This window comes from Schistocerca piceifrons, chromosome 3 (assembly GCF_021461385.2).
Source record: "Schistocerca piceifrons isolate TAMUIC-IGC-003096 chromosome 3, iqSchPice1.1, whole genome shotgun sequence".
Classification (NCBI taxonomy): Eukaryota; Metazoa; Arthropoda; class Insecta; order Orthoptera; family Acrididae; genus Schistocerca; species Schistocerca piceifrons.
In genome coordinates this window covers 86,182,985-86,209,265 of record NC_060140.1, presented here as the reverse complement: position 1 = coordinate 86,209,265, position 26,281 = coordinate 86,182,985, and the positions used below count along the sequence as shown (strand labels likewise).

At 42.4% G+C, this 26,281-nt stretch overlaps 1 protein-coding gene across 1 annotated transcript in view; it reads right to left on the bottom strand.

Moving 5' to 3' along the window:
- LOC124788005 (UDP-glucosyltransferase 2-like) overlaps positions 1-26,281 on the bottom strand; it is a 60,930-nt gene that overhangs the window by 22,078 nt on the left and 12,571 nt on the right. The window contains exons 2-4 of the mRNA XM_047255047.1: positions 24,838-25,023; positions 5,671-5,852; positions 3,659-4,118 (exon numbers count right to left, since the gene is read on the bottom strand). Coding sequence (XP_047111003.1) covers positions 3,659-4,118; positions 5,671-5,852; positions 24,838-25,017 — 822 coding nt within the window. The 5' untranslated portion in view covers positions 25,018-25,023. The remainder of the gene's footprint in view (positions 1-3,658; positions 4,119-5,670; positions 5,853-24,837; positions 25,024-26,281) is intronic.

Here is a 26,281-nt window from a genome sequence, read left to right as displayed (position 1 = left end):
TTCATATCAGGTAACGATCAAGTCATTCGAGACATAGAACGAACTCGGATTTGACGTGGTCCGAAACGACGTCCGTTGTTACCTTGTCGGGGGAACCTTCCTAGAATTCAGCTTAAACGATTTAGGGAAACCACTGAAGCTCCGAATCTGGATGGCCGAATGTGGCATTGAACCATGTTCCTTCTGAATGCGAGTCCAATGACTTAACCACAGTACTCCCTCCTCTCACTCATGACTTCTTCGTCCCATCTCAGATTCGTCGTGAACAAAGGTTAGTCTCTTGTCAAAGCTGAGAACTGAATGTAGAAGTCGCTATGTGGATCCTTCTGGCAGGGCAGAATCCTTGTCAGGCAGTAACTGCATACTCAACAACATTCAATTTATCACCACATGCCATATGAAGCCCTTTAGAGGCGGACTGTAGACACAGGAAATTTTCATCGTAGGCCAGTAAACAGTTACAATTAGTAACACTCCAAACCTGTCGACATCTGACTTGAACTAAACACATGAATTCGCCTAAGGATATGGGGCAGACAGTTGCCTCAGAAGTTACAGTTTCCCAACAATCTATCTATGAGGAGCTCAGAGCAGCTGTTCAATGTCCCAGACGTCTAGCATGTGGGTTCTCCATGAGGAAGTAGACAGATAGCCTGATTTTTTATTTATCGGGCGATGAACTACGGTCTTTGCAGATGATTTCCGCTTCAGTTTTCAAAATTATTGTCGAAATAAGTTGTCGATGTAATCGCAAGAAAATCATGAGAATCAACTGGTTTGGTGGTGGTGAGATCCATCGGTTGGGGAGACAACACGTCAGATGTCCCTACAAATTGGTGGTCTTCAGAGGTACAGCTATGAAGTATTGTAGAAAATCATGGAAATCAATTGGTTTGGTGGTGGTAGAGCCATCAGGTGAGGAGGTAACACGTTAGGTGTGCTTACAGACCGCCATTGTGGTCGGAGGGGTTTCAGAGGTACAGACTTGAGGCAGTGCAGCGATATCCGTTACCTCTGAGAAGAGCGATGGGCCAAGACGCCCTGTTTCGAGACGCTAATGCTTGTCTGGATGGAGCTGGCCCAGAGGACGAAATACTCGCGGGGCTATTCAGCGAAGCAACCTCATCCGAATCCTACAAAGTTTCTGTGCCTGTCGAATTTTAGCCCTTTACCTGCCACTGAGGACTCGCCAAGACCTGCGCACAATCCTCGCTCAGAATTGCAATTAACTAACAACAGACCTCGTGAACCTCCTCATAAACAGTATTGCACATTGCTATCAAGCACGTGTTTGCAAGTGGCATACATATTCCTCTTGTTGTGGAAGTACTAGTTAATGAATGAGGCAGCAAAGAGGCTAAGACGCTGGACTCACAATCCAGAGGATGGAAATTCGGGAACGAATACAGTCGTCCAGACTGAGGTTTTCTGTGGTTTTCCTAAACAGCTGTAGGCAAATGCCAGGATGATCACTTCGAAAAGTACACTGCTTACCTAAATGGAGCTCGCGCTCCATAACTGATCGTTCCAACGTCGACTGTACAATAGACAGACTGAGGGACAAAAGTCATGGAATAACGATATGCATATAAAAATATGGCGGTACTATCATTTAGACAAGGTGTAAAAGGGCAGTGAATTCACTTCACAGAGACGTCATTTGTACTCAGGTGATTAATGTGAAATGGCTTCTGACGTGATTATGACCGACTAGATGCATGGGACATTCCATTTCGGAAATCGTTAGGGAATTCAATGTTCAGAGATCTACTGAGTAAACAGTGTGCAGAGAATACCAAATTTCAGGCATTACCTCTCACCACTGACAACTCAGTGGCCGACGGCCTTCACTTAACGATCGAGAGCAGCAGCGAATGTGTAAATTTGTCGGTGCTAACAGACAAGCAACAAGGTGTGAAATAACTGCAGAAACGTGGGACATACGACGAACGTATTCGTTAGGACAGTGCAAAGAAATTTTGTGTTAATGTTCTATGGTAGCAAAGGACCGATGTGAGGGCCTTTGTTAACAGCACGATATCGCCTGCAGCACCTCTCCTTGGTTCATGACCATATCGGTTGAACCCTAGACCACTAGAAAGCCGTGGCCTGGTCAGGTGAGCCCCAGTTTGAACCGGTAAGAGCTGATGATAGGGTTAGAGTGTGGTCCAGGCTCCACGACTCCATGGAACCAAGTTGTCAACAAGGCAATGTGCAAGCCAGTGGGGGTTCCATAATGGTGTGGGCTGTGTATACGTGAATGTGCTGGGTCCTCTGGTCCAACTGAACCGGTCATTGACTGGGAATGGTCACGTTCGACTACTTATGAGACAATTTGTAGCCAATCATGACTTCATGTTCCCAAACAGTGATGGAATTCTTATGGGAAACAATGCGCCATGTAACCAGTGAAGTATATTCTGAACAATTCGAGCGCCTGGTGTGAATTCCATCGAACATTTCTGGTACATACTCGAGAGGTCAGTTCGTGCACAAAACCCTGCACTGGCAACACTTACGCAATTGTAGACAGTTATAGAGGCAGCATGGCTCAATTTTCTGCAGGGGCTTCCAACGTCTCGAGTCCATGCCGCGTGGAGTTTCTGCACTATGCCGGGCAAAAGAAGATCCAAGACGAAATTACGAGGTATGTCATGACTTTTGCAGCTTCAGTGTGTAATCTTCTTACTTCCTTAGTTTCATTGCTAAAATTTTTGCATTACGTGCCTCGATTTTTGCCTTTCCTTATTACATATACTGGAGAAAATGTTACACTTTACCTTCTTCTGCATTTCAACCATACTTTCGGTGAAATACGAGGGCTAATCGGAAAGTGAGGAACGATCGGTCGCGAAATGGAAAGCACTGAGAAAACCCAACGAGGCTTTCCACAGACGTTTTGGGCAGTGTCTCTAGTATGCCCGTCGATCGCATTAAGACGCTCTTTTCAGTTGTGAACAAGTAAAGGTGCCTAGAACAACGACGTCTCCCGCCAAGTAGGAGGGCCCACCGAGAGGCTTCGCCTTAATGAATGCAGCCCACCTAACACAACTGCCACGCACTTCCTTCTTCATGGCAATTCTCAGCCGCACTCTGCAGGGGCAGTGAAGACGCTCCTGCAGCCCTCTTGATGGGAAGTGCTCGATCACCCACAACACAGCCCTAATTGACTCGTCCTGAGTATCATCTCTGTTCACATGAAATGCTGGATACGAACACAACACTTGGGTGCAGGGTACGCGCTATAGACCAGCGTAGTGAATTATCCCAAAACACGGGAGGCTGCCTTCTATAAGGATGGTGTTGTAAATTTGGTATAACGCTCCGACAAATGTCTAAGTCGGAGTGACGAATATGTAGAGAAGTACCTGGTAGGTGTAGCTAAATGTGCAAAGAAAACACTTTTGATTTTCACTGTCATTTCCTTTTCGAGACCGATCGTTCCTCACTTTCCGAACAACCCTCGTATACCCACATTTGTTAACTGTGATAAACTTTTGGACACTGGTGTGTTATTGTTACGTAGGTACACAATTTTAAAATTATTTATTTATGTTTATAATGCACTTTCCAGATAGTGAAGATTTCGTTATTTTGATAAATTAGGTAATATGGCTGTCGTATATGCTACTGTAACGACAGAAGCAAAAGGCGTTACCTTAGGAAGAGGTGGTGGGCTGGCTTCCACATGCAGTCCAGTCAGTTCTATCATGTTTGGCAGATTGGGTCGAGGGTAGTCTATACTGAAGTGATTGTTTATCAGCGTCAAGCTGAAATTTTTTTCAGTTTCATAAGGTGATGGACCGTCAGATCCGAAGTGTTTTCTCTGGATTTCTTCTTGATCCGGCATCATTACATAGAAATAGCGATAATTCATGTAGAGCCATACACACATCATGTAAAGTCTCTCCCAGAATGACATGCGGTGTGAAAATGCAACATGCGCGTCTGTGAGGTAGGCAGGATTGCTGGGGTTGCCATCAATCCAGTGGCTGGGGATAATCGCCCCGACGGTGACGTATCCGACGAGAGGTGGGGAGCCCACTTTATGAACCAAGCCGTAGAAACACGGCGTCAGCAGTCGTTCCATAATAACCAGGTCGAATTTTGGAGCTGACCTGTAACAGATTTGTGTATTACTGTGCTACTGCCTCTTGAAATAACTGAAGAAATATTGGATTAATCTAACAACTACAATATGCGACTTAAGATACACACCGAGACTGTCATCACGAAACCAGAAGAAAAATATGCCAGTGACTTCTTGAATGCACAGGGATGCGACGGAATAAAAGGAATACTCTGGTACAGTCACGTAATTTCTATTGCTTGTTTTATAACTCCTGTAAGCACTGATCTTGTCTGTGATGTCTGTACGCATTGCATAGCTTCGACTGGCCTCTTTCAACTCAGATAACGCGATTAGAATTATTTTTTAAATTTCACGCTTTTGCTACAACTTCTCATTTGGTTGTTACGAAAGGGGTGACATGAACAGCGGGCAGTATAGTTCACCTCCCCCCCCCCCTTTTTATCTGGTCATCGCTCGCGAGAGAGAGCATCTGGCAAATGCTGCGTCAAAGCAGATTAATAATATAAGTGAGCTTTCATTTATTGTTATGTTGTTCCAGGTATTTCAAAAATGGTTCAAATGGCTCTGAGCACTATGGGACGTGACTTCTGAGGTCATCAGTCCCCTAGAACTTAGAACTACTTAAACCTAACTAACCTAAGGACATCACACACATCCATGCCCGAGGCAGGATTCGAACCTGCGACCGTAGCGGTCGCGCGGTTCCAGACTGAAGCGCCTAGAACCATTCGGCAACACCGGCCGGCAAAAGATGTGTCTCCAGGCATACTACTCAAATTTCCTATAATTTCTTCCGTAGCGACCATGGAATGCCACTGAACCAGCAAATGCAAATCTAACCGACCCTGAATCTACACATCACTTATAGCCTCTCTCAACGCAACTTACACAGTCTGCCTGTCATAGATAACGAAATCCGCCCTAAAATTTTTCTGTCAGATTTCACCCACACCTTCCCATCAATTCTTACATTTGAGCTCTCTCCTGCTTTCCGATTTTATCCTTTTCTTTCACTTCCATAACCATGGTCTGACCTCCATCCTAGTCAAACTTACCCCAAACTCAATGCTTTCTACGATCCACTGTCCCACGCCTCACATCTCCCACATATTAGCCCACCAATTCCATTACCAGATCACTTTACAACACCACTCAAGACTTCTACTCCCGACTTACCCTTTCTCAGAGCATTCTCTACAGCTTGGTTCAGTGAACTGATTTCGTTCGCTCTTACCATAAAAACTACCATCAATTTTTGTGTTTTAATAGGCAACAAACAGTTTTTAACAGCTTCAGAGTATAATCTATATCCTAATAATTTTAAAAAATATATATACGCTTATTTTTTCTGTTTTATATTAAACATTGTATCGGTTCGATTTGTAAGATTAAAATACGGTATTAAAGATACTATAACACTTATATGTAACTATAAGTTAAGTAGGTAGAGAGTGAGTATTGCACCGTTCGTAGTGGAATTTACTGCGTGAAGATGAAGAATGTCAAGTAGGAGGAGGAAAGGAAAGACGGAAAGCAGATGAGTGAAAAGACTGAAGGCTAATAGAGCAGCTACGTACTTTATGAACTTCTGCATCTCTGGAGCATTCAGGTCGCCCTCGCAAACACCAGCCCCTAACCGCTTCCATGAAAATACCATGTCGATTCCAGTCCAACGGGCCATTACCATCCAATCAGTGGCTTGTCTCAGATACTTGTATGAGTCAGATATATCAATTTCTGTGAAGTTGGCAATGCTTTTCTGGAAGCAGAAATAATCATAATGTTATGATGGTTATTTACTCGCATTTTCAGAGAAAAAAATATTGAAAATGTTACATTTATGTAAGTTTCATAATTACAACTATTGTAGAGTTCCCTACAGTTTCAACGTATATGTAGAAAAGTGTTTGGTGTAGCGTGCATTGCGGCATTGTCGACTCATAATAAGAGTTTTCCCAGACTATGCGGCTACATATGAGGGATGTTACCCCTTAAAAATCCAATGAATTTTCATCGCACGTGGACGAGACGGTTGGCGATAATCCTTCGCAATGGAGGTAACAGTTGTCAAACGGAAAAGTATCAATGTTTAAGGTCAGTACGCGGTTCCTACAAAGTGATCGAAGCAGATTCATCGATGCATTGTGGTTGTACTTTGTGATATATCATGTGCATAAGTTGGTAGCATTTTTCCATGAGTTTAGTAAACGCAACAGACACACGTAACAGAGACTTTAGTCATCAATAATATATACTCCTTCGCTATTTAAAACTATCTGCCAAGGTTGGGATAATTTTTCGATTCCACGACTGTAGAAATCACATGGTTTTGAGGCGAACAAATCGTCGAGCCATATTCGGAGCGCATTTTCATCCGGGAAGATGGTTCCTTGAAGGTTTTTCGGCAGAGGCCGGAAAAGGGTGAAAATCTGAGGGCGCAAGATCGGGTGAATAGGGTGCGGAATGACTTCCCAACTCAACTCCTGTACAGTGTTTTTTGTCAGTCTAGCAGAAAGCGGGAGGTGTTACCGTGGGGTAGCATCGCTTCACACAGTCTCCCTGGTGGTTGTTCCTGTATACATATAGTGTTGGAAGTTCCATGCGGCTTTTCGCGGATGATGCTGCAGTATACAGAGAAGTTGCAACATTAGAAAATTGCAGCGAAATGCACGAAGATCTGCAGCGGATAGGCACTTGGTGGAGGGAGTGGCAACTGACCCTTAACATAGACAAATGTAATGTATTGCGAATACATAGAAAGAAGGATCCTTTATTGTATGATTATATGATAGCGGAACAAACACTGGAAGCAGTTATTTCTGTAAAATATTTGGGAGTATGCGTGGGGAACGATTTGAAGTGGAATGATCATATAAAATTAATTGTTGGTAAGGCGGGTGCCAGGTTGAGATTCATTGGAAGAGTCCTTAGAAAATGTAGTCCATCAACAAAGGAGGTGGCTTACAAAACACTCGTTCTACCTATACGTGAGTATTGCTCATCAGTGTGGGATCCGTACCAGGTCGGGTTGACAGAGGAGATAGAGAAGATCCAAAGAAGAGCGGCGTGTTTCGTCACAGGGTTATTTGGTAAGCGTGATAGCGTTACGGAGATGTTAACAGCAAACTAAAGTGGCAGACTCTGCAAGAAAGGCGCTGTGCATCGCGGTGTACCTTGCTGTCCAGGTTTCGAGAGGGTGCGTTTCTGGATGAGGTATCGAATATATTGATCCCCCCTACTTATACCTCCCGAGTAGATCACGAATGTAAAATTAGAGAGATTAGAGCGCGCACGGAGGCTTTCCGTCAGTCGTTCTTCCCGCGAACCATACGCGACTGGAACAGGAAAGGGAGGTAATGACAGTGGCACACCGTTGGGTGGCTTGCGGAGTATAAATGTAGATGCAGATGTAGATGTTTGCAAGACGTCTCAGTTGTTGACAGTAAATGTCAGCCGAGATGGTTACACCTCGGGGATGCATTTCGCAGTACACCACACCGTCGCTGTCCCACCAGGCGCATAAAATTATCTTTTGGGGATGCACCCAGGTCTTTGTGCGAGGGGTGCCCGCTTCGTTTGAGCTCAACCATTCCTTTCCTTTTCCAAAGACACCATTTCTCGTCACCAGTAACGATACAGGATACGAATGGTCGGTGCTGCCCATGAGCCAGTTGGTGAGCAGGTAGAGACGCACATACCCCACCCGCTGACTTTTGTGGTTTTGGCTTAAGAGCATGCGTTACCCTCACACCCGATTTTTGAACCTTCCCCACTGCATGCAAATGTCGCATCGCATTTGTCAGTTCTCGAGTGCACTGACTTGGCACCTCATTTCCTAGCGTCCACAGATCCATTCACTATCTCCAAATGACAAAATGACAGTGTGTAAACTGAAATACCAACAGCGTACAACAAACAAAAGACGACACTCGATTAATGAACCCATAGCAACCGGGATACAAACATGTAAAACAAAACCGCTACGAAATTATGCACCACTATAATAGCACAATAACATAGAACACCGTAGTAACAGAAATTTAAATTTCTGATTCGTTGCAGAAAATACAACTTTATTTGTTCTGAGCGAAGTAGTTACAACACACTGTCTCTAACAGGACGTTCGGTGTGGTAGCTAACGGCAGTAGGTAAATCGTTAGAAAGTTCGTGATGGCGGGAGGCACTGACTGCTCTCTGTCCGCTAGTAACTTTAACTAACAGAAACCTCTGCCTTTAGTGGTATTGTATTGTATGGACTGTACGTTAACCAGGGGGCGTAGAAACGACACAGTGGTCCACAACCCCACGACGACTACCCCAGTCCACTTCACCCCTCGCCGCCCCACAACGAACCACTCTTTCCGCGTTATTGTGCGGTTCAGTCCCAGGGAACGTCTCACACCAGACGAGTGTAACCCCTATGTTTGCGTGGTAGAGTAGTGGTGGTGTACGCGTACGTGGAGAACTTGTTTGCACAGCAATCGCCGACATAGTGTAGCTGAGGCGGAATAAGGGGAACCAGCCCGCATTCGCCGAGGCAGATGCAAAAACCGCCTAAAAACTATCCACAGACTGGCCGGCTCACCGGACCTCGACACAAGTGCCGGGGACGAGACGCTCCTTCCCACTCCGGAAAGTCGTGCGTTAGACCGCACGGCTAACCGGGCGGGCGTCTTTAGTGGTCGTAACACGCCATTAAATAATATTATTTTTAACTCAGTCAGATGTAGATTTTTAGCTGTCGGCACCTCCAGATGTCCCTTCTGCTTCTGTGTCGGCGTAAACACTATAAACTCATTGTTGGCTGTGAGCTCGAGTACCCAGCAAACGGAAAACAGATATTACTGTCATTCGACTAGTATCAGTTCTGTTATTCCCGACAGTCACGTCGCCGAGAGTCCCGTTGGAGTGACCGTATAGTGCCAACAAAGATGGCGACAGGCGCAGAAATCGTTTATGATGCCACGGAATTTCATCGACTTTAGTCTGTTATAACAGCACACTACCAGATATAAAGTGTTATCTGATGCATAGAAGCAGCAGGCAGGTCTTCGTGGACAGCACGATAACATCTGAGAACAGGCTTTTATAAAGATGCATCAAACGCCAACAATATGAGGCAATGGTAAAGCAGGATTTACAGACAAAAAATATCCTGTAATCACCCGTTTGAAGGCAGTACGAGGATTTTGAACCAGAAATGTTACTGCTTGCAATTACTACAATTTTAGCACCGGAGTACCAAGTGAGTCGGTTTCGCATTTCTACGAGAATGCGACAGCGAATGGAAGAGGGTGAAAAAGCATTAATGAAACAACAATTTTAATTGTATATTGAACAGATATAATGTGTTATCTGATACTTAGAAAATCCCCATGTTATCGCTCACCATGTTCACCACCCACGATAAGTTTATTGTGGTGTCACCGCCAGACACCACACTTGCTAGGTGGTTGCCTTTAAATCGGCCGCGGTCCGTTAGTATACGTCGGACCCGCGTGTCGCCACTATCAGTGATTGCAGACCCAGCGCCGCCACATGGAAGGTCTAGCGAGACTTCCTAGCACTCGCCCCAGTTGTACAACCGACTTTGCTAGCGATGGTTCACTGAAAAAATACGCTCTCATTTGCCGAGACGATAGTTAGCATAGCCTTCAGCTACGTCATTTGCTACGACCTAGCAAGGCGCCATTATTCAGTTACTGTTGATATTGTAAATAATGTACAGACAAGAGCTACGTTCAACATTAATGGATTAGAGTTAAGTATTCCACCAAGTACCACCTTTTTTCTGAAGTCTAATTTCCTTGTCCTGTTCCAGACCTCACGCCAGCCTGCGTGAGCTAAACGCGTGCCTTTCGGCAGTCGTGTGAAGTTAGCACCCCTTTTTCGAGAAATATACATTTTTTTCACAGTTCTTGTTAGATGTGCCATAGTTCTAGAGTTCTTTGTACAAAATTTCAATAGTTCTGCAAAATGTAACGAAGAAAACGACAATACTCAAAAAAATTTTCGTATCGAAAACATTCTCTGACAATTTCCGCACAACGTAAATAAGTACAAGAGTTCTGAGCACAGTTCTGAACAGAGCTCCAAGAGTTCTTTCGAAAATCCCAGTAACATTTTTTTGTGCAGCTAATAGTTTACGAGATAATTGCAATTTAAGGAGAAAATCTTTTCACTTACTGTGAAGTTGGCACCCTTTTTTTCACAAATGTATACTTTTTTCAGATTTCTTGATGGATATGCCATAGTTCTAGAGTTCTTTGTACAAAATTTCAATAGTTCTGCAAAATTTAGCGACGTAAACAATATTCGAAAAAATTTTCGTATCGAAAACATTCTTCGTCAATTTTCGCAAATTGTAAATAAGTACAACAGTTCTGAGCGCAGTTCTGAACAGAACCCCAAGAGCTCTATCGAAAATCCTAATAACATTTTTCTATGGCGATAATAGTTTGTGATAAATTGATTTAATGTGGGACACACTTTCTCTACAGAAAATATAAATATACTCGTACAACAGTTCTGATGACAGTTCTGGACACCACGTGAAGAGTTCTATCGAAATTCCTAGTAGAATTTTTTAGTGCAGGTAATAGTTTAAGAGATAATTGCAACTTAATTAAGAACCCCATAAGAGCTCCTACCGTGAAGCTGGCACCCTTTTTTTCAGAAATATATATTTTTTCAGAGTTCTTGATAGATAAGTCATAGTTATAGAGTTCTCGGTACAAAATTTCAATAGTTATGCAGAATTTAGCGAAGAAAACAACATTGTATAACAAAGTTGATTCAGGAACCCTTTCCTTCTGATACAATTCTTCCTGTTGCCACAATAAATCACTTGTGCATAGATTCCAGCTGTACTGATCATTACAAAAATACAACCATTGACCAGCGGCGCACATTTCTTGCAGCGTTGTACAAAGTATTCGGCTTATCCGCTGTGAAAATACCACACTTAACGCTATTTGAAAATTTACGGTGGATGGCTTCCGTTTATCTACAATGTCAGCATCTATCGAATTATCTTCATGCAAACGTGATGCCTGGATCACTCACTTCCCCTTTTTAAGCACGGAGGAAACTAGAGTTCAGTCTTATGGAAGCCAAAAAAGGAAATGTGGGCAGCCCTTCTTTTACTGATAGCAAACTCTAGAGAAATCTCCACGCTTGTTTTTCTTCATCATGCCAACAAAAGAAAAACTCTCCCTTCATAGCTCTATTATCATTCCAGTACTAGTAAACCAGTTGTCCGCTTTCACATTTCGACCTGACTGATATATAGGTTTACACAGTCGCAGAACAACATCAAAATGTTTATTGCTCAGTTGGTAAATCCTTCTGGTTGCAACACAGCGTATATTTCCAAACTGTAGAGGTAAAATACTTAAGAATCCACACTTAAGAATCCATACTCGTTTGTTTTGATTGATACATATTGGCGAAAACTGTACCTTCCACAGAATCCTTCCAGCTTCTTGTCTACTGTAACATTTTCTCCAAGGGTGTAAGATTTGTGGTAGTTGCGTACAAACACAGTAAATATTTCCCGAATAGCTGTTAGCTTGTCTAATTGTCTCCTTTCATCACGAATAGCGCGACTGTAAAATCTAAGGCTCTCCAGAATAAATTTGAAACGTTTTATGTTCATTTGGAAGGTGAAATTTTTCAATACCATTACCATCAGTTCCACACAGATCTTCCAGGCTTTATCTGTTGCTTTTGTTAACAACAATTAAAAACAAGAGACTGATGAAGGCTTTCAATTCAATATCATCTATTGATTTTACCCCTCTCTCACGCTGAAATGAGGCTTTGATGCTCTCAAAATTCTGATTGGAATACAAAACTACAATAGACAAATATCGTTATCTATGAGGTAATTACAGCATCACAAATGCTGCTTTGGCTGTACCTATTGGTACAGGTAAATTTCGAATAATATTATGCTCTTCGAGCAATATGCTTTGGATTTCTTCAACATTATCTAGTACTTCCCAATTACAATAATAAAATTCCTATAAAATAACGCAACCAGGCGCAGTGTATTAATCTGAAATTTGACGTTCAGACAGCGGACACTGACTATTAAACAGTTCAAACAGAATTTAAGTGCAGTTTACATTCTGGATTAGCTTTGTACTACTTACTACGTTGATAAACAAATAAATTAATCGCTGAAATGAAATACGAAAAGGCACAGTGGATAAAAACGAGCAATCGGCTCATATCTCATCAAGAGAGCATTAGCGTCGATACTGAATAATACAACAATGAAAGGCACACATGAAGTGTATATTTTTAGAATCAGGAAGAACCAGATGAATTTTATTACGTAAAACAGTAATTGTTTTGAGCTCTCATGACATCCAGGACCCACTAACAGCTAAAAATACGCCCAGGAACCTCATGGATGAAAGTTATGTGGCAACATCACCAGCCGGTAGGATATATAAAAACATGTGCTGTGTGTAATGAATAAATTTGAAATTCCTGTCGTTAATATTGTTGCAAACATTTGTTCTAGTTAGAAAGGAAGTGTGGAAGTTTGATGAGTTACACTACAGCGAGAGTTAAAAGTCTTTACAATGTATAGAAATGTAAGTATATTTACTGAATATATCGTACAAACGAACTAAGTAGTATGTTTAAATCCTAATTCAATACATGACTGATAGAGGTGTTATAATGTTGAGGGGATACAGTATTAAAGTTAATAAGAAGTTCGAAATTTGTAAATAAGAACCTCGTTTATTTGGTCCTCAGTAATCCGGATTTCCGGTTTATCCGGATTCATATTTTGTGTCCCTTGGTATTTTTCTCTTTTTTTCTTGTAACACGAAGATGTGTAGTCGGTGAGGTACATAGGCTGCTTATCACTAGGCCGGTAATTTAGTCTAGTACTGAGTGATAAGGAACTCGGAGTGTGTGAATCACATTGTTTCTCAAGTATTGTATATTAATATAACGGTGTATTGATGCCCATCAAGTAAGTTGCATAGTAACCACGCCAACAGCACTCCAACACAGCTCATTGTATCTCTGGTGCGATTCTCGACAGGTGTGACACCATCTGGTTAGTGGCGCGTGTGAATGTATCTGCTCTCTCAGCCATCTGTTTGTTTTGCACTGACGAGCCTTCTCTCCTTGAATCATCTAAGCGTGCACATCCCACGCTTCCACCTACAGTTACTACAGTCAGTCTTAAGAAGGTGTACTGGCATTTGTATAGTGCTGAACATTTAGACTTTTTGTATTTAGTAGAATATACATCCGGGTTTTCGATTTTCTGTTTTCCAAAATAAAAGTGAGAATTTACGATCGTACTCATAGCTGTACTTCCAGCAGTACTTTATCTCCTGCGTTCCCAATCTCGTAGAAGTTGTCCTACGAAAATTGCAGAAGAAGCACTCCTGGACGAAAGGATATTGTGACGATATTCTTTCGTCACAGCCTGGGGTTAGAGACCCGGTCCGGCACACAGTTTTTATCTGCCAGTAAGTTTCACATCGGCGCACACCCACTGCAAAGTGAACATACAATCTATTTCATAATCTACTGGCACCATAAAAATGTTATGAGGGTTTTTAAAAGAACTCTTTCGGTGCTATCCAGAAGTGTCAGCAAAAGGGTTGTGCCAATTTATTATAATGTAGACCAAGTGGGTCTCTCGAAAATGCTATTATCTCATTAACTGTTATCCCCACAAAAAATGTTATTACAGTTGTCGGTAGAACTCTTAGGGTCGTATTAAGAAATGCCATCAGATCTTTTGTACGAATTTATTACTTTTACATGACAAAAGTGAGTCCCACATTAATTATCTCATATAATGTCATCGTCACAAATAATGTTATTATAGTTTTTGGTAGAATTCTGTGGGTGATATTCAGAACTGTCATCAGAACTATTCTACGAATTTTGCTATATTAGATAAAGTGAGTATCAGATTAAAACAATTATTGTATAAACTATTATCGCCACAAAAATGTTCTTATCATTTTCAATGCAACTCTTCCGGTGCTATCCAGAACTACCAACAGAACTGTTATACAAATTTATTTTTTCCAAACTGACAAATAATTTTTTACCATACCAAAATTTTGCCGAGTTAATGTTTTCTTCCCGAAATTCTGTAGAACTATTCGTGTTTTGAGCAGGGAAATCTAGAACTATTGCATATAAATCAAGAACTGTGAAAAAAATTTATATTTATCGTAAAAGGGGTTCAAACTTCACGGGAAATGCTCATAAGCATTCCTTAATAAAGGCAGTTACTACGTAAACAATTACCTGCACAGAATATGTTACTAGTATTTTCGATAGAACTCTTACGATGCTATCCAGAGCTGGCATCAGAGCATACGAACAGACATAATTGTTTTTTTAGTAAGAGTGCCCCACAATTAATCAGTTACCATACAAACTATTATAACTACAAAAAATATTATTATGATTATCGATAGAAGTCCTGAGGTGTTAACCAGAACTGTTCATCAAAACTGTTGAACGAATTTACTTTTTCTGTGGAGAAAGTGGGTCTAACATCAAAGCAGTTACCGTATAAACTACCATCGCCACAAAAAGATATTATTAGGATTTTCGATGGAGCTCTTGGTGTTCTGTTCAGAACTGTTGTACGAATTTACTTTTTGCGAAAATTGACAAAGAATGTATTCGATAAGAAAAATTTTTCGAGTATTGTTGTTTTTCTCGCTAAATTCTGCAGGACTATTCCAATTTTGTACAAATAACTCTAGAACTATGACATTTCTATCAAGAACTCTGAAAAAATATATATTTCTGAAGAAAAGGATTCCAACTTCACAGTAAGTGAAGAGGTTCCCTCCTTAAATAGCAATTATCTCGTAACGTGTTAGCTGCACAAAAAATTGTAATTAGGATATTCGATAGAACTATTGGGGTTCTGTTCAGAACTGCCCTCAGAACTGTTGTCCGAATTTACTTTTTGCGATAATTAATAACGAATGTTTGCTATTCGAATTTTTTTTGAGTATTAATGTTTTCTTCGTTAAATTCTGCAGAACTATTGAAATTTTGTACAAAGAACTCTAGAACTATGCCATATCTATCAAGAACTCTGAAAAAAAACCATATTTCTGAAAAACATGGTGCCAACTTCAAGTAAGTGAAAAGATTTTCTCATTAAAATGCAATTATCTCGTAAAATATTAGCTGCAGTAAAAAATGTTACTTGGATTTTCGAAAGAACTCTTGAAGCTCTGTTCAGAACTGTGCTCAGAACTCTTGTACTTATTTACGTTTTGCGGAAATTGCCAAAGAATGTTTTCGATACGAAAATTTTTCGAGTATTGTTGTTTCTTCGCTAAATTCTGCAGAACTATTGAAATTTTGTACAAAGAACTCTAGAACTATGGCATACCTGTCAAGAACTGTGAAAGAAATATACATTTATGAAAAAAAGGGTGCCAACTTCACAGTAAGTGAAAAGATTTTCTTCTTAAATTGCAATTATCTCGTAAGCTATTAGCTGCACAAAAAAATGTTGATTGGGTTTTCGATAGAACTCTTGGAGTTCTGTTCAGAACTGTGCTCAGAACTGTTGTACTTATTTACAGTTTGCGAAAATTGGCGAAGAAATTTTCGATACGAAAATTTTTTCGAATATTGTTTACGTCGCTAAATTTTGCAGAACTATTGAAATTTTGTACAAAGAACTCTAGAACTATGGCATATCTATCAAGAAATCTGAAAAAAGTATACATTTCTGAAAAGAAGGGTGCCAACTTCACAGTAAGTGAAAAGATTTTCTCCTTAAATTGCAATTATCTCGTAAGCTATTAGCTGCACAAAAAAAATGTTACTTGGGTTTTCGATAGAACTCTTGGAGTTCTGTTCAGAACTGTTGTACTTATTTACAATTTGCGAAAATTGACGAAGAATGTTTTCGATACGAAAATTTTTTCGAATATTGTTTTCGTCGCTAAATTCTGCAGAACTATTGAAATTTTGTACAATGAACTCAAGAACTGTGGCATATCTATCAAGAAATCGGAAAAAAGTATACATTTGTGAAAAAAAGGGTGCCAACCCCACAGTAAGTGAAAAGATTTTCTCCTTAAATTGCAATTATCTCGTAAAACTGCACAAAAAAAATGTTACTTGGGTTTTCGATAGAACTCTTGGAGTTCTGTTCAGAACTGTGCTCAGAACTGTTGTACTTACTTACAGTTTGCGAAAATTGGCGAAGAAATTTTCGATACGAAAATTTTTTCGAATATTGTTTTCGTCGCTAAATTCTGCAGAACTATTGAAATTTTGTACAAAGAACTCTAGAACTATGCTACATCTATCAAGAACTGTGAAAAAAATGTATATTTCTCGAAAAAGGGGTGCTAACTTCACACGACTCCTTTCGGCATCCTCCAAACTCCGTGGGTTGGCTCCCGCCAAACGACAACATTTATCTTCTCACAATTTGAAATTTATAGTCACTTCTTCATGGAACAGAGCATTGCACTGTTATGACAAAAGTCACACATACAGATGGTGGTAGCATCGCGTGTACCAGGTATAAAAGGGCAGCGAATTGACGGAGCTATAGTTTGTAGTCAGTTGAGTCACGTGAAAAGTTTTGCGACGTGATTGTCGCCGCACGATGGCAGTCAAAAGACTTTGAACGCGAAATGGTAGTTGGAGTTATGCGCACGGGACATTCCATTTCGAAAATCGTTAGGGAATTCAATATTCTGAGATCCACAACATGAAATTTGTGCCGAGAATACCAAATTTCAGGCATTACCTCTCCAACAAGGACAACATAGGGGCAGACGGCTTTCACTTAAGGACCGAGAGCAGCGGCGTTTGTGTAGAGCTGTCAGCATTCTGAGACAAGCAACACTGTGTGAAACAGCCGCAGAAATCAATGTGGGATATACGACAAACGTGTCCGCTAGGACAGAGTGCCGAAATTTGGTGTTAATGAGCTATTGGAGCAGACGACTGACGCGAGTGCCTTTGCTACGAGTACAACACAGCGTGCAGCGCCTTTCCTGGGCTCGTGACCCTGTCGGTTGGACCCTGGACGACTGGAAAACCGTGGCGTGATCATATGAGCCCCGAATTCAGTTGTTAAGAGCTGATGCTAGGGTATGAGTATGGCGCAGACCCCACGATGCCACGGACCCAACTTGTCAACAAGGCACTGTGCAACTTCCTGGCAGATTAAAACTGTGTGCCCGACCGAGACTCGAACTCGGGACCTTTGCCTTTCGCGGGCAAGTGCTCTACCATCTGAGCTACCGAAGCACGACTCACGCCCGGTACTCACAGCTTTACTTCTGCCAGTATCTCGTCTCCTACCTTCCAAACTTCACAGAAGCTCTCCTGCGAACAGCGCACACTCCGCTGCAGAGTGAAAATCTCATTCTGGAAACGTCCCCCAGGCTGTGCTAAACCATGTCTCCGCAGTATCCTTTCTTTCAGGAGTGCTAGTTCTGCAAGGTTCGCAGGAGGACTTCTGTGAAGTTTGGAAGGCAGGAGACGACATACTGGCAGAAGTAAAGCTGTGAGTACCGGGCGTGAGTCGTGCTTCGGTACCTCAGATGGTAGAGCACTTGCCCGCGAAAGGCAAAGGTCCCGAGTTCGAGTCTCGATCGGGCACACAGTTTTAATCTGCCAGGAAGTTTCATATCAGCGCACACTCCGCTGCAGAGTGAAAATCTCATTCTGGAAACGTCCCCCAGGCTGTGGCTAAGCCATGTCTCCGCAGTATCCTTTCTTTCAGGAGTGCTAGTTCTCCAAGGTTCGCAGGAGAGCTTCTGTAAAGTTTGGAAGGTAGGAGACGAGATACTGGCAGAAGTAAAGCTGTGAGTACCGGGCGTGAGTCGTGCTTCGGTACCTCAGATGGTAGAGCACTTGCCCGCGAAAGGCAAAGGTCCCGAGTTCGAGTCTCGATCGGGCACACAGTTTTAATCTGCCAGGAAGTTTCATATCAGCGCACACTCCGCTGCAGAGTGAAAATCTCATTCTGGAAACGTCCCCCAGGCTGTGGCTAAGCCATGTCTCCGCAGTATCCTTTCTTTCAGGAGTGCTAGTTCTGCAAGGTTCGCAGGAGAGCTTCTGTAAAGTTTGGAAGGTAGGAGACGAGATACTGGCAGAAGTAAAGCTGTGAGTACCGGGCGTGAGTCGTGCTTCGGTAGCTCAGATGATAGAGCACTTGCCCGCGAAAGGCAAAGGTCCCGAGTTCGAGTCTCGGTCGGGCACACAGTTTTAATCTGCCAGGAAGTTTCATATCAGCGCACACTCCGCTGCAGAGTGAAAGTCTCATTCTGGAAAGGCACTGTGCAAGCTGCTGGTGGCTCCACAATGGTGTCGGTTGTGTTTACATGGAATGGACTGACTCCTCTGGTCTAATTTAACCGATCATTAACTAGAAATGGTTAACAGGAAGCCTGACATGGTCAGAGGGAAGAAGATGGTCTTAATGTGACTTATTATATTAAAAAAAATTTTAAACAAATCTTTTTATGCCTAGCTGCAATTTTCCTGTCACTATTAAAATTCCAAAACAAGTTTCGGGTGTATCTGCAACCATCTTCAGCTCGTTCAAAATATGAAAAGGCGGTGAATAAGCACTGAAAAGCATTATCATCTGTAGTCGTAAGTACCAAAACAATAACAGCACGTGGCTCAAAACATCACCGCGAAGAAGCCAGGTTGTTAACCGCAATTTCGATGGTTGACGCTCATAAGGGAAATTGCCCAATTGCATGAATAGAGGTTATCAAGAGCTTATTACTTGCGATAGTACAATATGTAGTATCGTGAGAAAAGTATATGTAACAGTTCCAAAACCTGTCAGCTGTCCCGTAACCTGGTTTACACTACAATAATCCTGTGTGGCGTATAACGTAGCCACCTTTACGAAATATGTACATATTGAAGGATAATATGACAACGTTGCACGCCCACCAGTCTGACAAGACACGCCAAATCCAACTTCCGTAACCGTTGCATACATTGGTCTCACGATTATACCTGTTATATTATAGCAAGTAACGAGCTTTTGATCCAGCTTCTACTCATGCAGTTGGACAATTTCCCATGTAACCGCCAACCAGCGAAATTACCGTCCACAACCTAGCCTGCTCGCGGTGACATTTGCAACCACGTACTGTTATTGTTTTGGTACTGAAACTAACTCCTTAATTATTTTTTATTAAAGACTGACCCACAGAATTTTCGCTGACAAAGACAACTCAAACTTAACCTATTCATTTATTACCCACAATATACAAGCCCAACACAATCTGACTGCTATACATTGACAACATGACTTCCAATAATTAACACAAAAGAATCACCCTGAATTGCAAGAATTCCTAACAATAATACCAATCCAAAAAATGTGAAATTAAAGAAACGTGAAACTACCTCCAACTCTCTTAATTGCCTAAATTCATTTCAATCATGAATCCCCACAGTACAAACTCCATTATTTTTCATAAGTCACTTACCTCACAGAAAATCTTCATAACACGAACTACAGCAATTATAGCAAGTAGCAACTACGCCAGCTAAATAAAAAGATCCTAACTACGATAGATTATAACTACTAGGAGACCTAAGTTGTCGAAATAAAGATTTTGTTGAAGAGCAAACAATGTATTTTGAAAATTTTACCTTATTCATGTGACATCCAGTTCCAAAAATTATATAGTTGTCAATAATTCCAAATACATGATAGTTCATAGATGTAGAGATCAATGTGATAACCAATCACATCTAATAGTCGGTGAGGACAAATTCGAGCGTGTTGAACAGCTCAAATTTCTGTCATTAGTGATAGATAAACAAGATCAGAGACAGGTAGAAACAAAAGCGAGACTACAAAATGCTAACCGAGCCTATTATGAAATACAAAATCTCTTAAGAGTCCAAACTGCTGAAAAGAAAAACTAAGTTATGTAATACAATCATCAGACCAGTTCTAATCTATGAGGCAGAAACATGGAGCCCAACGAAAAGAACAGCACCATTTACAAATGATTGAGAATAAAGTTTATAGAAAACTCTTTGGTCCATATTATGACAATGAATTACAATGTTGGAAGGGAAGACACAACATCGAAGTCCACCAGGCCGGTCGGGGTGGCCGAGCGGTTCTAGGCGCTACAGTCTGGAACCGCGCGACTGCTACGGTCGCAGGTTTGAATACTGCCTCGGGCATGGATGTGTGTGATGTCCTTAGGTTAGTTAGGTTTAAGTAGTTGTAAGTTCTAGGGGACTGTTGACCTCAGCAGTTAAGTCCCATAGTGCTCAGAGCCATTTTTCTTTGGAGTCCACGAGCTATCACAACAACCAACTATAGTAAACATAATAAATGGGCTAGACACCTGATGAGAATGAAAGAAGACCAAATTGTGTTAAGAATATCCAGGGACAATCCATATGGCAAAAGACGAAGGAAGAGACTCAGGAATACTTGGGGCAATGAAATTGATTGCATATGCGAAAGTTGGGGAATAGAAAACTGGCAACAGGCAGCACAAGACAGGAGCATCTGCATCTGGCGGAATCATGTGACATCGGCACGGGAGCTTCGAGTCCCTTAGAAGCCTACTACTACTACTACTACAATAATTCCACTGCCCAAACATTATCAACCAAAGATCCATCATCATACAGTACCTCGCGTATTTTCATCTCATTTTACAATGCATGTCTTACCAGCACAGAGTCTCCACTAAGAGTATCATGTCGGTACACATCCCTGTCCACTCGCTAATCGCTAGTCCGTCCAACCACAGAATCTCTTGCCGAGGGCGCAGAGCGCTGTCAGCGATATTAACACAGCCTTTAGCGCTGCCAACATACAAACAAGATGCTTACAGTAATTAGAATGCATGTCATCGCATGACTACAGTTAACGGCGCCCTTCAATGCTTCTTCACCCACTTTTCTTATTTTGAACGATCTGAAGATGGTTGCAGATAGCAACCGAAACTGTTCATCGAACTTTAATTGCGATAGGAAAATTGCGATCCGGGCATTAAAAGTTTTACTTGTTGTGGAATTTACAATTCCATGATATAGTAGCTCATTTTATTTTATTTCGTGGCTAGATACCATTCCCACCACCTCAAGAGGTTAGCTAAAAAAATTATTTAATAAAAGAAATGGTATGTTCCACTTCTTGGAGACCATTTGACTTCATGTTACCAAACAATGATGGAATTTTTATGGACGACAATGCGCTATGTCACCGGGCCACAATTGTTCGTGATTGGTGTGAAGAACATTCTGAACAATTCGAGCGAATGATTTGGCTACTCAGATTACGCGACAGGAATCCCATCGAACATTTATGAGACGTAATCGTGCACAAAAACCTGCACCAACAACACTTTCGCATTTATGGGCGGCTATAGGGACAGCATGGCTCAATATTTCTGCAGGATACTTCCAACGAGTTGTTGAGTCCATGCCAAGTCGGGTTGCTGCACTATGCCGGAAAAAAGGAGGTCCGAGATGATATTAGGAGGTATCCCACGACTTTTGTCACCGCACTGTATAGGCTGTGTGAATTTGGACGCGCTCCCAACTTGTCTGATGCTTCATCTAAAGACCAGTGGTGTGCACTCCACGTCATATCTAGATCGTAAGTTCGTAAACACAGTGGCGGGAAATCGATGGATTCATTGCGATGGGGATATTATTTAGTGAATGTCAGTCTCTCACCCAACTTCACGTGATTTTTCTGTGTAGGGTTATGTGGCAGATACAGTGTTTGCGCCATTTTTATCAACAGACCTGACAAAACTACCAACTCGTATCGACAAGACTTTAGAAGACAGTGGTATGAATATGTTACATAGAGTATTGCTAATCTTGATTACATATTCGATCCCTGCAGAATCCTAAAGGGAACACACATTTAGGATTAGTAACAGAAACTTTATGAGTTTACGAGTGTGACTACAAAGTTCTGTAGGTTGTCTTCTTTTTCCTAGCATAGTCCCACAAGCATTGGGTTTGCTTGTTGTGGAATTTACAATTCCATGATATAGTAGCTCATTTTATTTTATTTCGTGGCTAGATACCATTCCCACCACCTCAAGAGGTTAGCTAAGCTAAGGGACACAAATCGACAAGTCGAGTGATCCACCTGTCTAAGAATCGTCCATACTTTCTTCTGTCATCTACGGTTTTTTTTGAAAAGTTATGCAGTACTGGGTCAAATATATATATAAAATAGGTTCACTGCCTTTTTAATAACCCTGCATTGAAATTATCGAAGTTTTATTGTGATATTGAAATTGCGGTCCACCCATTACAAATTTTACTTTTAAAAAAAATTATTTAATAAAATAAATGGTTATTTTCGGCTTCTTGGAGCCCGCTTGACTTCATTTTATCAAACAATGATGGAATTTTTATGGATGACAATGCACCATGTCACCGGGCCACAATTGTTCGTGACTGGATAGAGACAATACATTCTTGAGGAACTAATTGACATTACGAGTTATGCTCAATTGTTTTTCACTATTTAACTGTTTGCTCACGCCACGACAAGTTTCATTAAAGTAGATCTGTCCAAATATTGCGTTCCACAATAACAAAATCTGGGCGCAGAATATACGAATCTGATATTTCAGATTTGCATAGTTTCAAATACACTCCTGGAAATTGAAATAAGAACACCGTGAATTCATTGTCCCAGGAAGGGGAAACTTTATTGACACATTCCTGGGGTCAGATACATCACATGATCACACTGACAGAACCACAGGTACATAGACACAGGCAACAGAGCATGCACAATGTCGGCACTAGTACAGTGTATATCCATCTTTCGCAGCAATGCAGGCTGCTATTCTCCCATGGAGACGATCGTAGAGATGCTGGATGTAGTCCTGTGGAACGGCTTGCCATGCCATTTCCACCTGGCGCCTCAGTTGGACCAGCGTTCGTGCTGGACGTGCAGACCGCGTGAGACGACGCTTCATCCAGTCCCAAACATGCTCAATGGGGGACAGATCCGGAGATCTTGCTGGCCAGGGTAGTTGACTTACACCTTCTAGAGCACGTTGGGTGGCACGGGATACATGCGGACGTGCATTGTCCTGTTGGAACAGCAAGTTCCCTTGCCGGTCTAGGAATGGTAGAACGATGGGTTCGATGACGGTTTGGATGTACCGTGCACTATTCAGTGTCCCCTCGACGATCACCAGTGGTGTACGGCCAGTGTAGGAGATCGCTCCCCACACCATGATGCCGGGTGTTGGCCCTGTGTGCCTCGGTCGTATGCAGTCCTGATTGTGGCGCTCACCTGCAGGGCGCCAAACACGCATACGACCATCATTGGCACCAAGGCAGAAGCGACTCTCATCGCTGAAGACGACACGTCTCCATTCGTCCCTCCATTCACGCCTGTCGCGACACCACTGGAGGCGGGCTGCACGATGTTGGGGCGTGAGCGGAAGACGGCCTAACGGTGTGCGGGACCATCGCCCAGCTTCATGGAGACGGTTGCGAATGGTCCTCGCCGATACCCCAGGAGCAACAGTGTCCCTAATTTGCTGGGAAGTGGCGGTGCGGTCCCCTACGGCACTGCGTAGGATCCTACGGTCTTGGCGTGCATCCGTGCGTCGCTGCGGTCCGGTCCCAGGTCGACGGGCACGTGCACCTTCCGCCGACCACTGGCGACAACATCGATGTACTGTGGAGACCTCACGCCCCACGTGTTGAGCAATTCAGCGGTACGTCCATCCGGCCTCCCGCATGCCCACTATACGCCCTCGCTCAAAGTCCGTCAACTGCACATACGGTTCACGTCCACGCTGTCGCGGCATGCTACCAGTGTTAAAGACTGCGATGGAGCTCCGTATGCCACGGCAAACTGGCTGACACTGACGGCGGCGGTGCACAAATGCTGCGCAGCTAGCGCCACTCGACGGCCAACACCGCGGTTCCTGGTGTGTCCGCTGTGCCGTGCGTGTGATCATTGCTTGTACAGCCCTCTCGCAGTGTCCGGAGCAAGTATGGTGGGTCTGACACACCGCTGTCAATGTGTTCTTTTTTCCATTTCCAGGAGTGTATATGCAATTACTGACGAAAGTAACCAAAATATGACCTGTTTGTGTCCACTCATGCCAGCATTCATTCCACCTAAATTCTACAAATATTTATGCTGGGTCGCCTTCCGCGAATGTGTGCAGGAATGGCTGCATATTCGTCTTATGTCGGAGCTCCGGAACAACTCTTCAGGAAGCTGCTAGTCCAGTCCCACTAGGTTGGTCCAGTTTGACGAAACTTGTCATCGCATCGAAGTCCCGTCCAGGACCAAAATTGGCTCTGAGCACTATGCGACTTAACTTCTGAGGTCATCAGTAGCCTATAACTTAGAACTAATTAAACCTAACTAACCTAAGGACATCACACACATCCATGCCCGACGCAGGATTCGAACCTGCGGTCGTAGCGGTCGCTCGGCTCCAGACTGTAGCGCCTAGAACCGCACGGCCACTCCGGCCAGCCGTCCAGGACCAACAGAAGGGCCACAAGAACTACTTCCTTAGCGGTGCGAGGAGGCTCTCTTCACCCTTTCCTTCAAATCACATATTTTCGTCTTTAGAGCTGTTACATTTATCTGTTATTATTGTGTGATTACAGCTGTTGCACCCGCTGTATAAGTTTAACGACAGTTTACCTGCCTTGACTTTTGAGGGACGGTAGATGAAATACGGTACCTTGGAGGGGTTGGTGGTGATGAAGGTGACCTGGTGGCCCCTCCTGGCCAGCTCGAGGCTCATCGTCCTGAGGGGTCCCTGGTGGCTGACGGCCGGGAACGGCACGACGGACAGGATCCTGGCCGCCTCTGGGGTTCCCAGAGCCGACAGCACCAGAAGCAGCAGCAGGTGGGTCTCCATGGTGACCTATCAACATCAACAGCTCTGCTGCATTCGTGACACACGCTCCTGTCGTTACGATATGATGTTCACTGTGTTGCATGCACAGTAGAAGCAGTGAAACAACTACCGTATATGTGCGGCCAGATTACACGAGTATGTCGAAGCATGAAGTATGTTGCCAGGAAACTGGTGTAGAGTAAGCAGTACAAAAGAAAGCGTAAGACTTGCGACTGGGGACAAGATTATAGGGATACATGTAGGGTCCCAAAGGTTCCATTTCAGGGCCCTTACTTTTTCTTGTGTATATCAATGACCTTTCATCAGTAACATTACCAGATTCCAAGTTCGTTTTGTCTGCCTATGATACAAACATTGCAATAAATAGCAAATCAAGTGTAGTCTTAGAAAGATCGGCTAGTAAAATATTTGTGGACGTTAATCAGTGGTTCCTAACCAATTCTTTGTCACTAAACTTTGAAAAAACACACTACATGCAATTCAGAACTTGCAAGGGGTGTGCCACGAGTATATGCCTAACATACGATGACAAGCAGAAAGAAGAAGTGGACAGTGTTAAATTCTTGGGATTACAGCATGATAATAAATTCAACTGGGAGGACCACACCACAGAACTGCTGAAGCGTGTTAACAAATCTCTATTTGCAATGCCAATTGTGTCAGACATAGGGGATATAAAAATGAAAAAGCTGGCATACTATGCTTACTTTCATTCCATAATGTCATATGGGATTATTTTTTGGGGTAATTCATCAAGCCAAGCTACAGTCTTCTGGGCACAAAAACGTGCAGTAAGAATTATATGTGGTGTGAACTCAAGAGCATCCTGCAGAAGCCTGTTTAGGGAACTAGGGATACTAACTACTGCTTCCCAACATATTTATTCCTTAATGAAATTTGTCATTAAAAATATACCACTTTTTCAAACCAACAGCTCAATTCATGGAATCAGTACTAAAAATAAGAATAATCTTCACAAGGATTTCAAGTCATTATTGTACAAAAAGGTGTGCATTATTCAGGAACACACATTTTCAATAACTTGCCAGCAGCCATAAAAAGCTTAACAACCAGTGAAATTCAGTTTAAGAGAAGCCTAAAGGATTTATTGGTGGCCAACTCCTTCTACTCCATTGAATATATATATATATATATATATATATATACATATATGTAAATTGAAAATTATATATATATATATATATATATATATATATATATATATATATATTGTGTTACAAAAAGGTACAGCCAAACTTTCAGG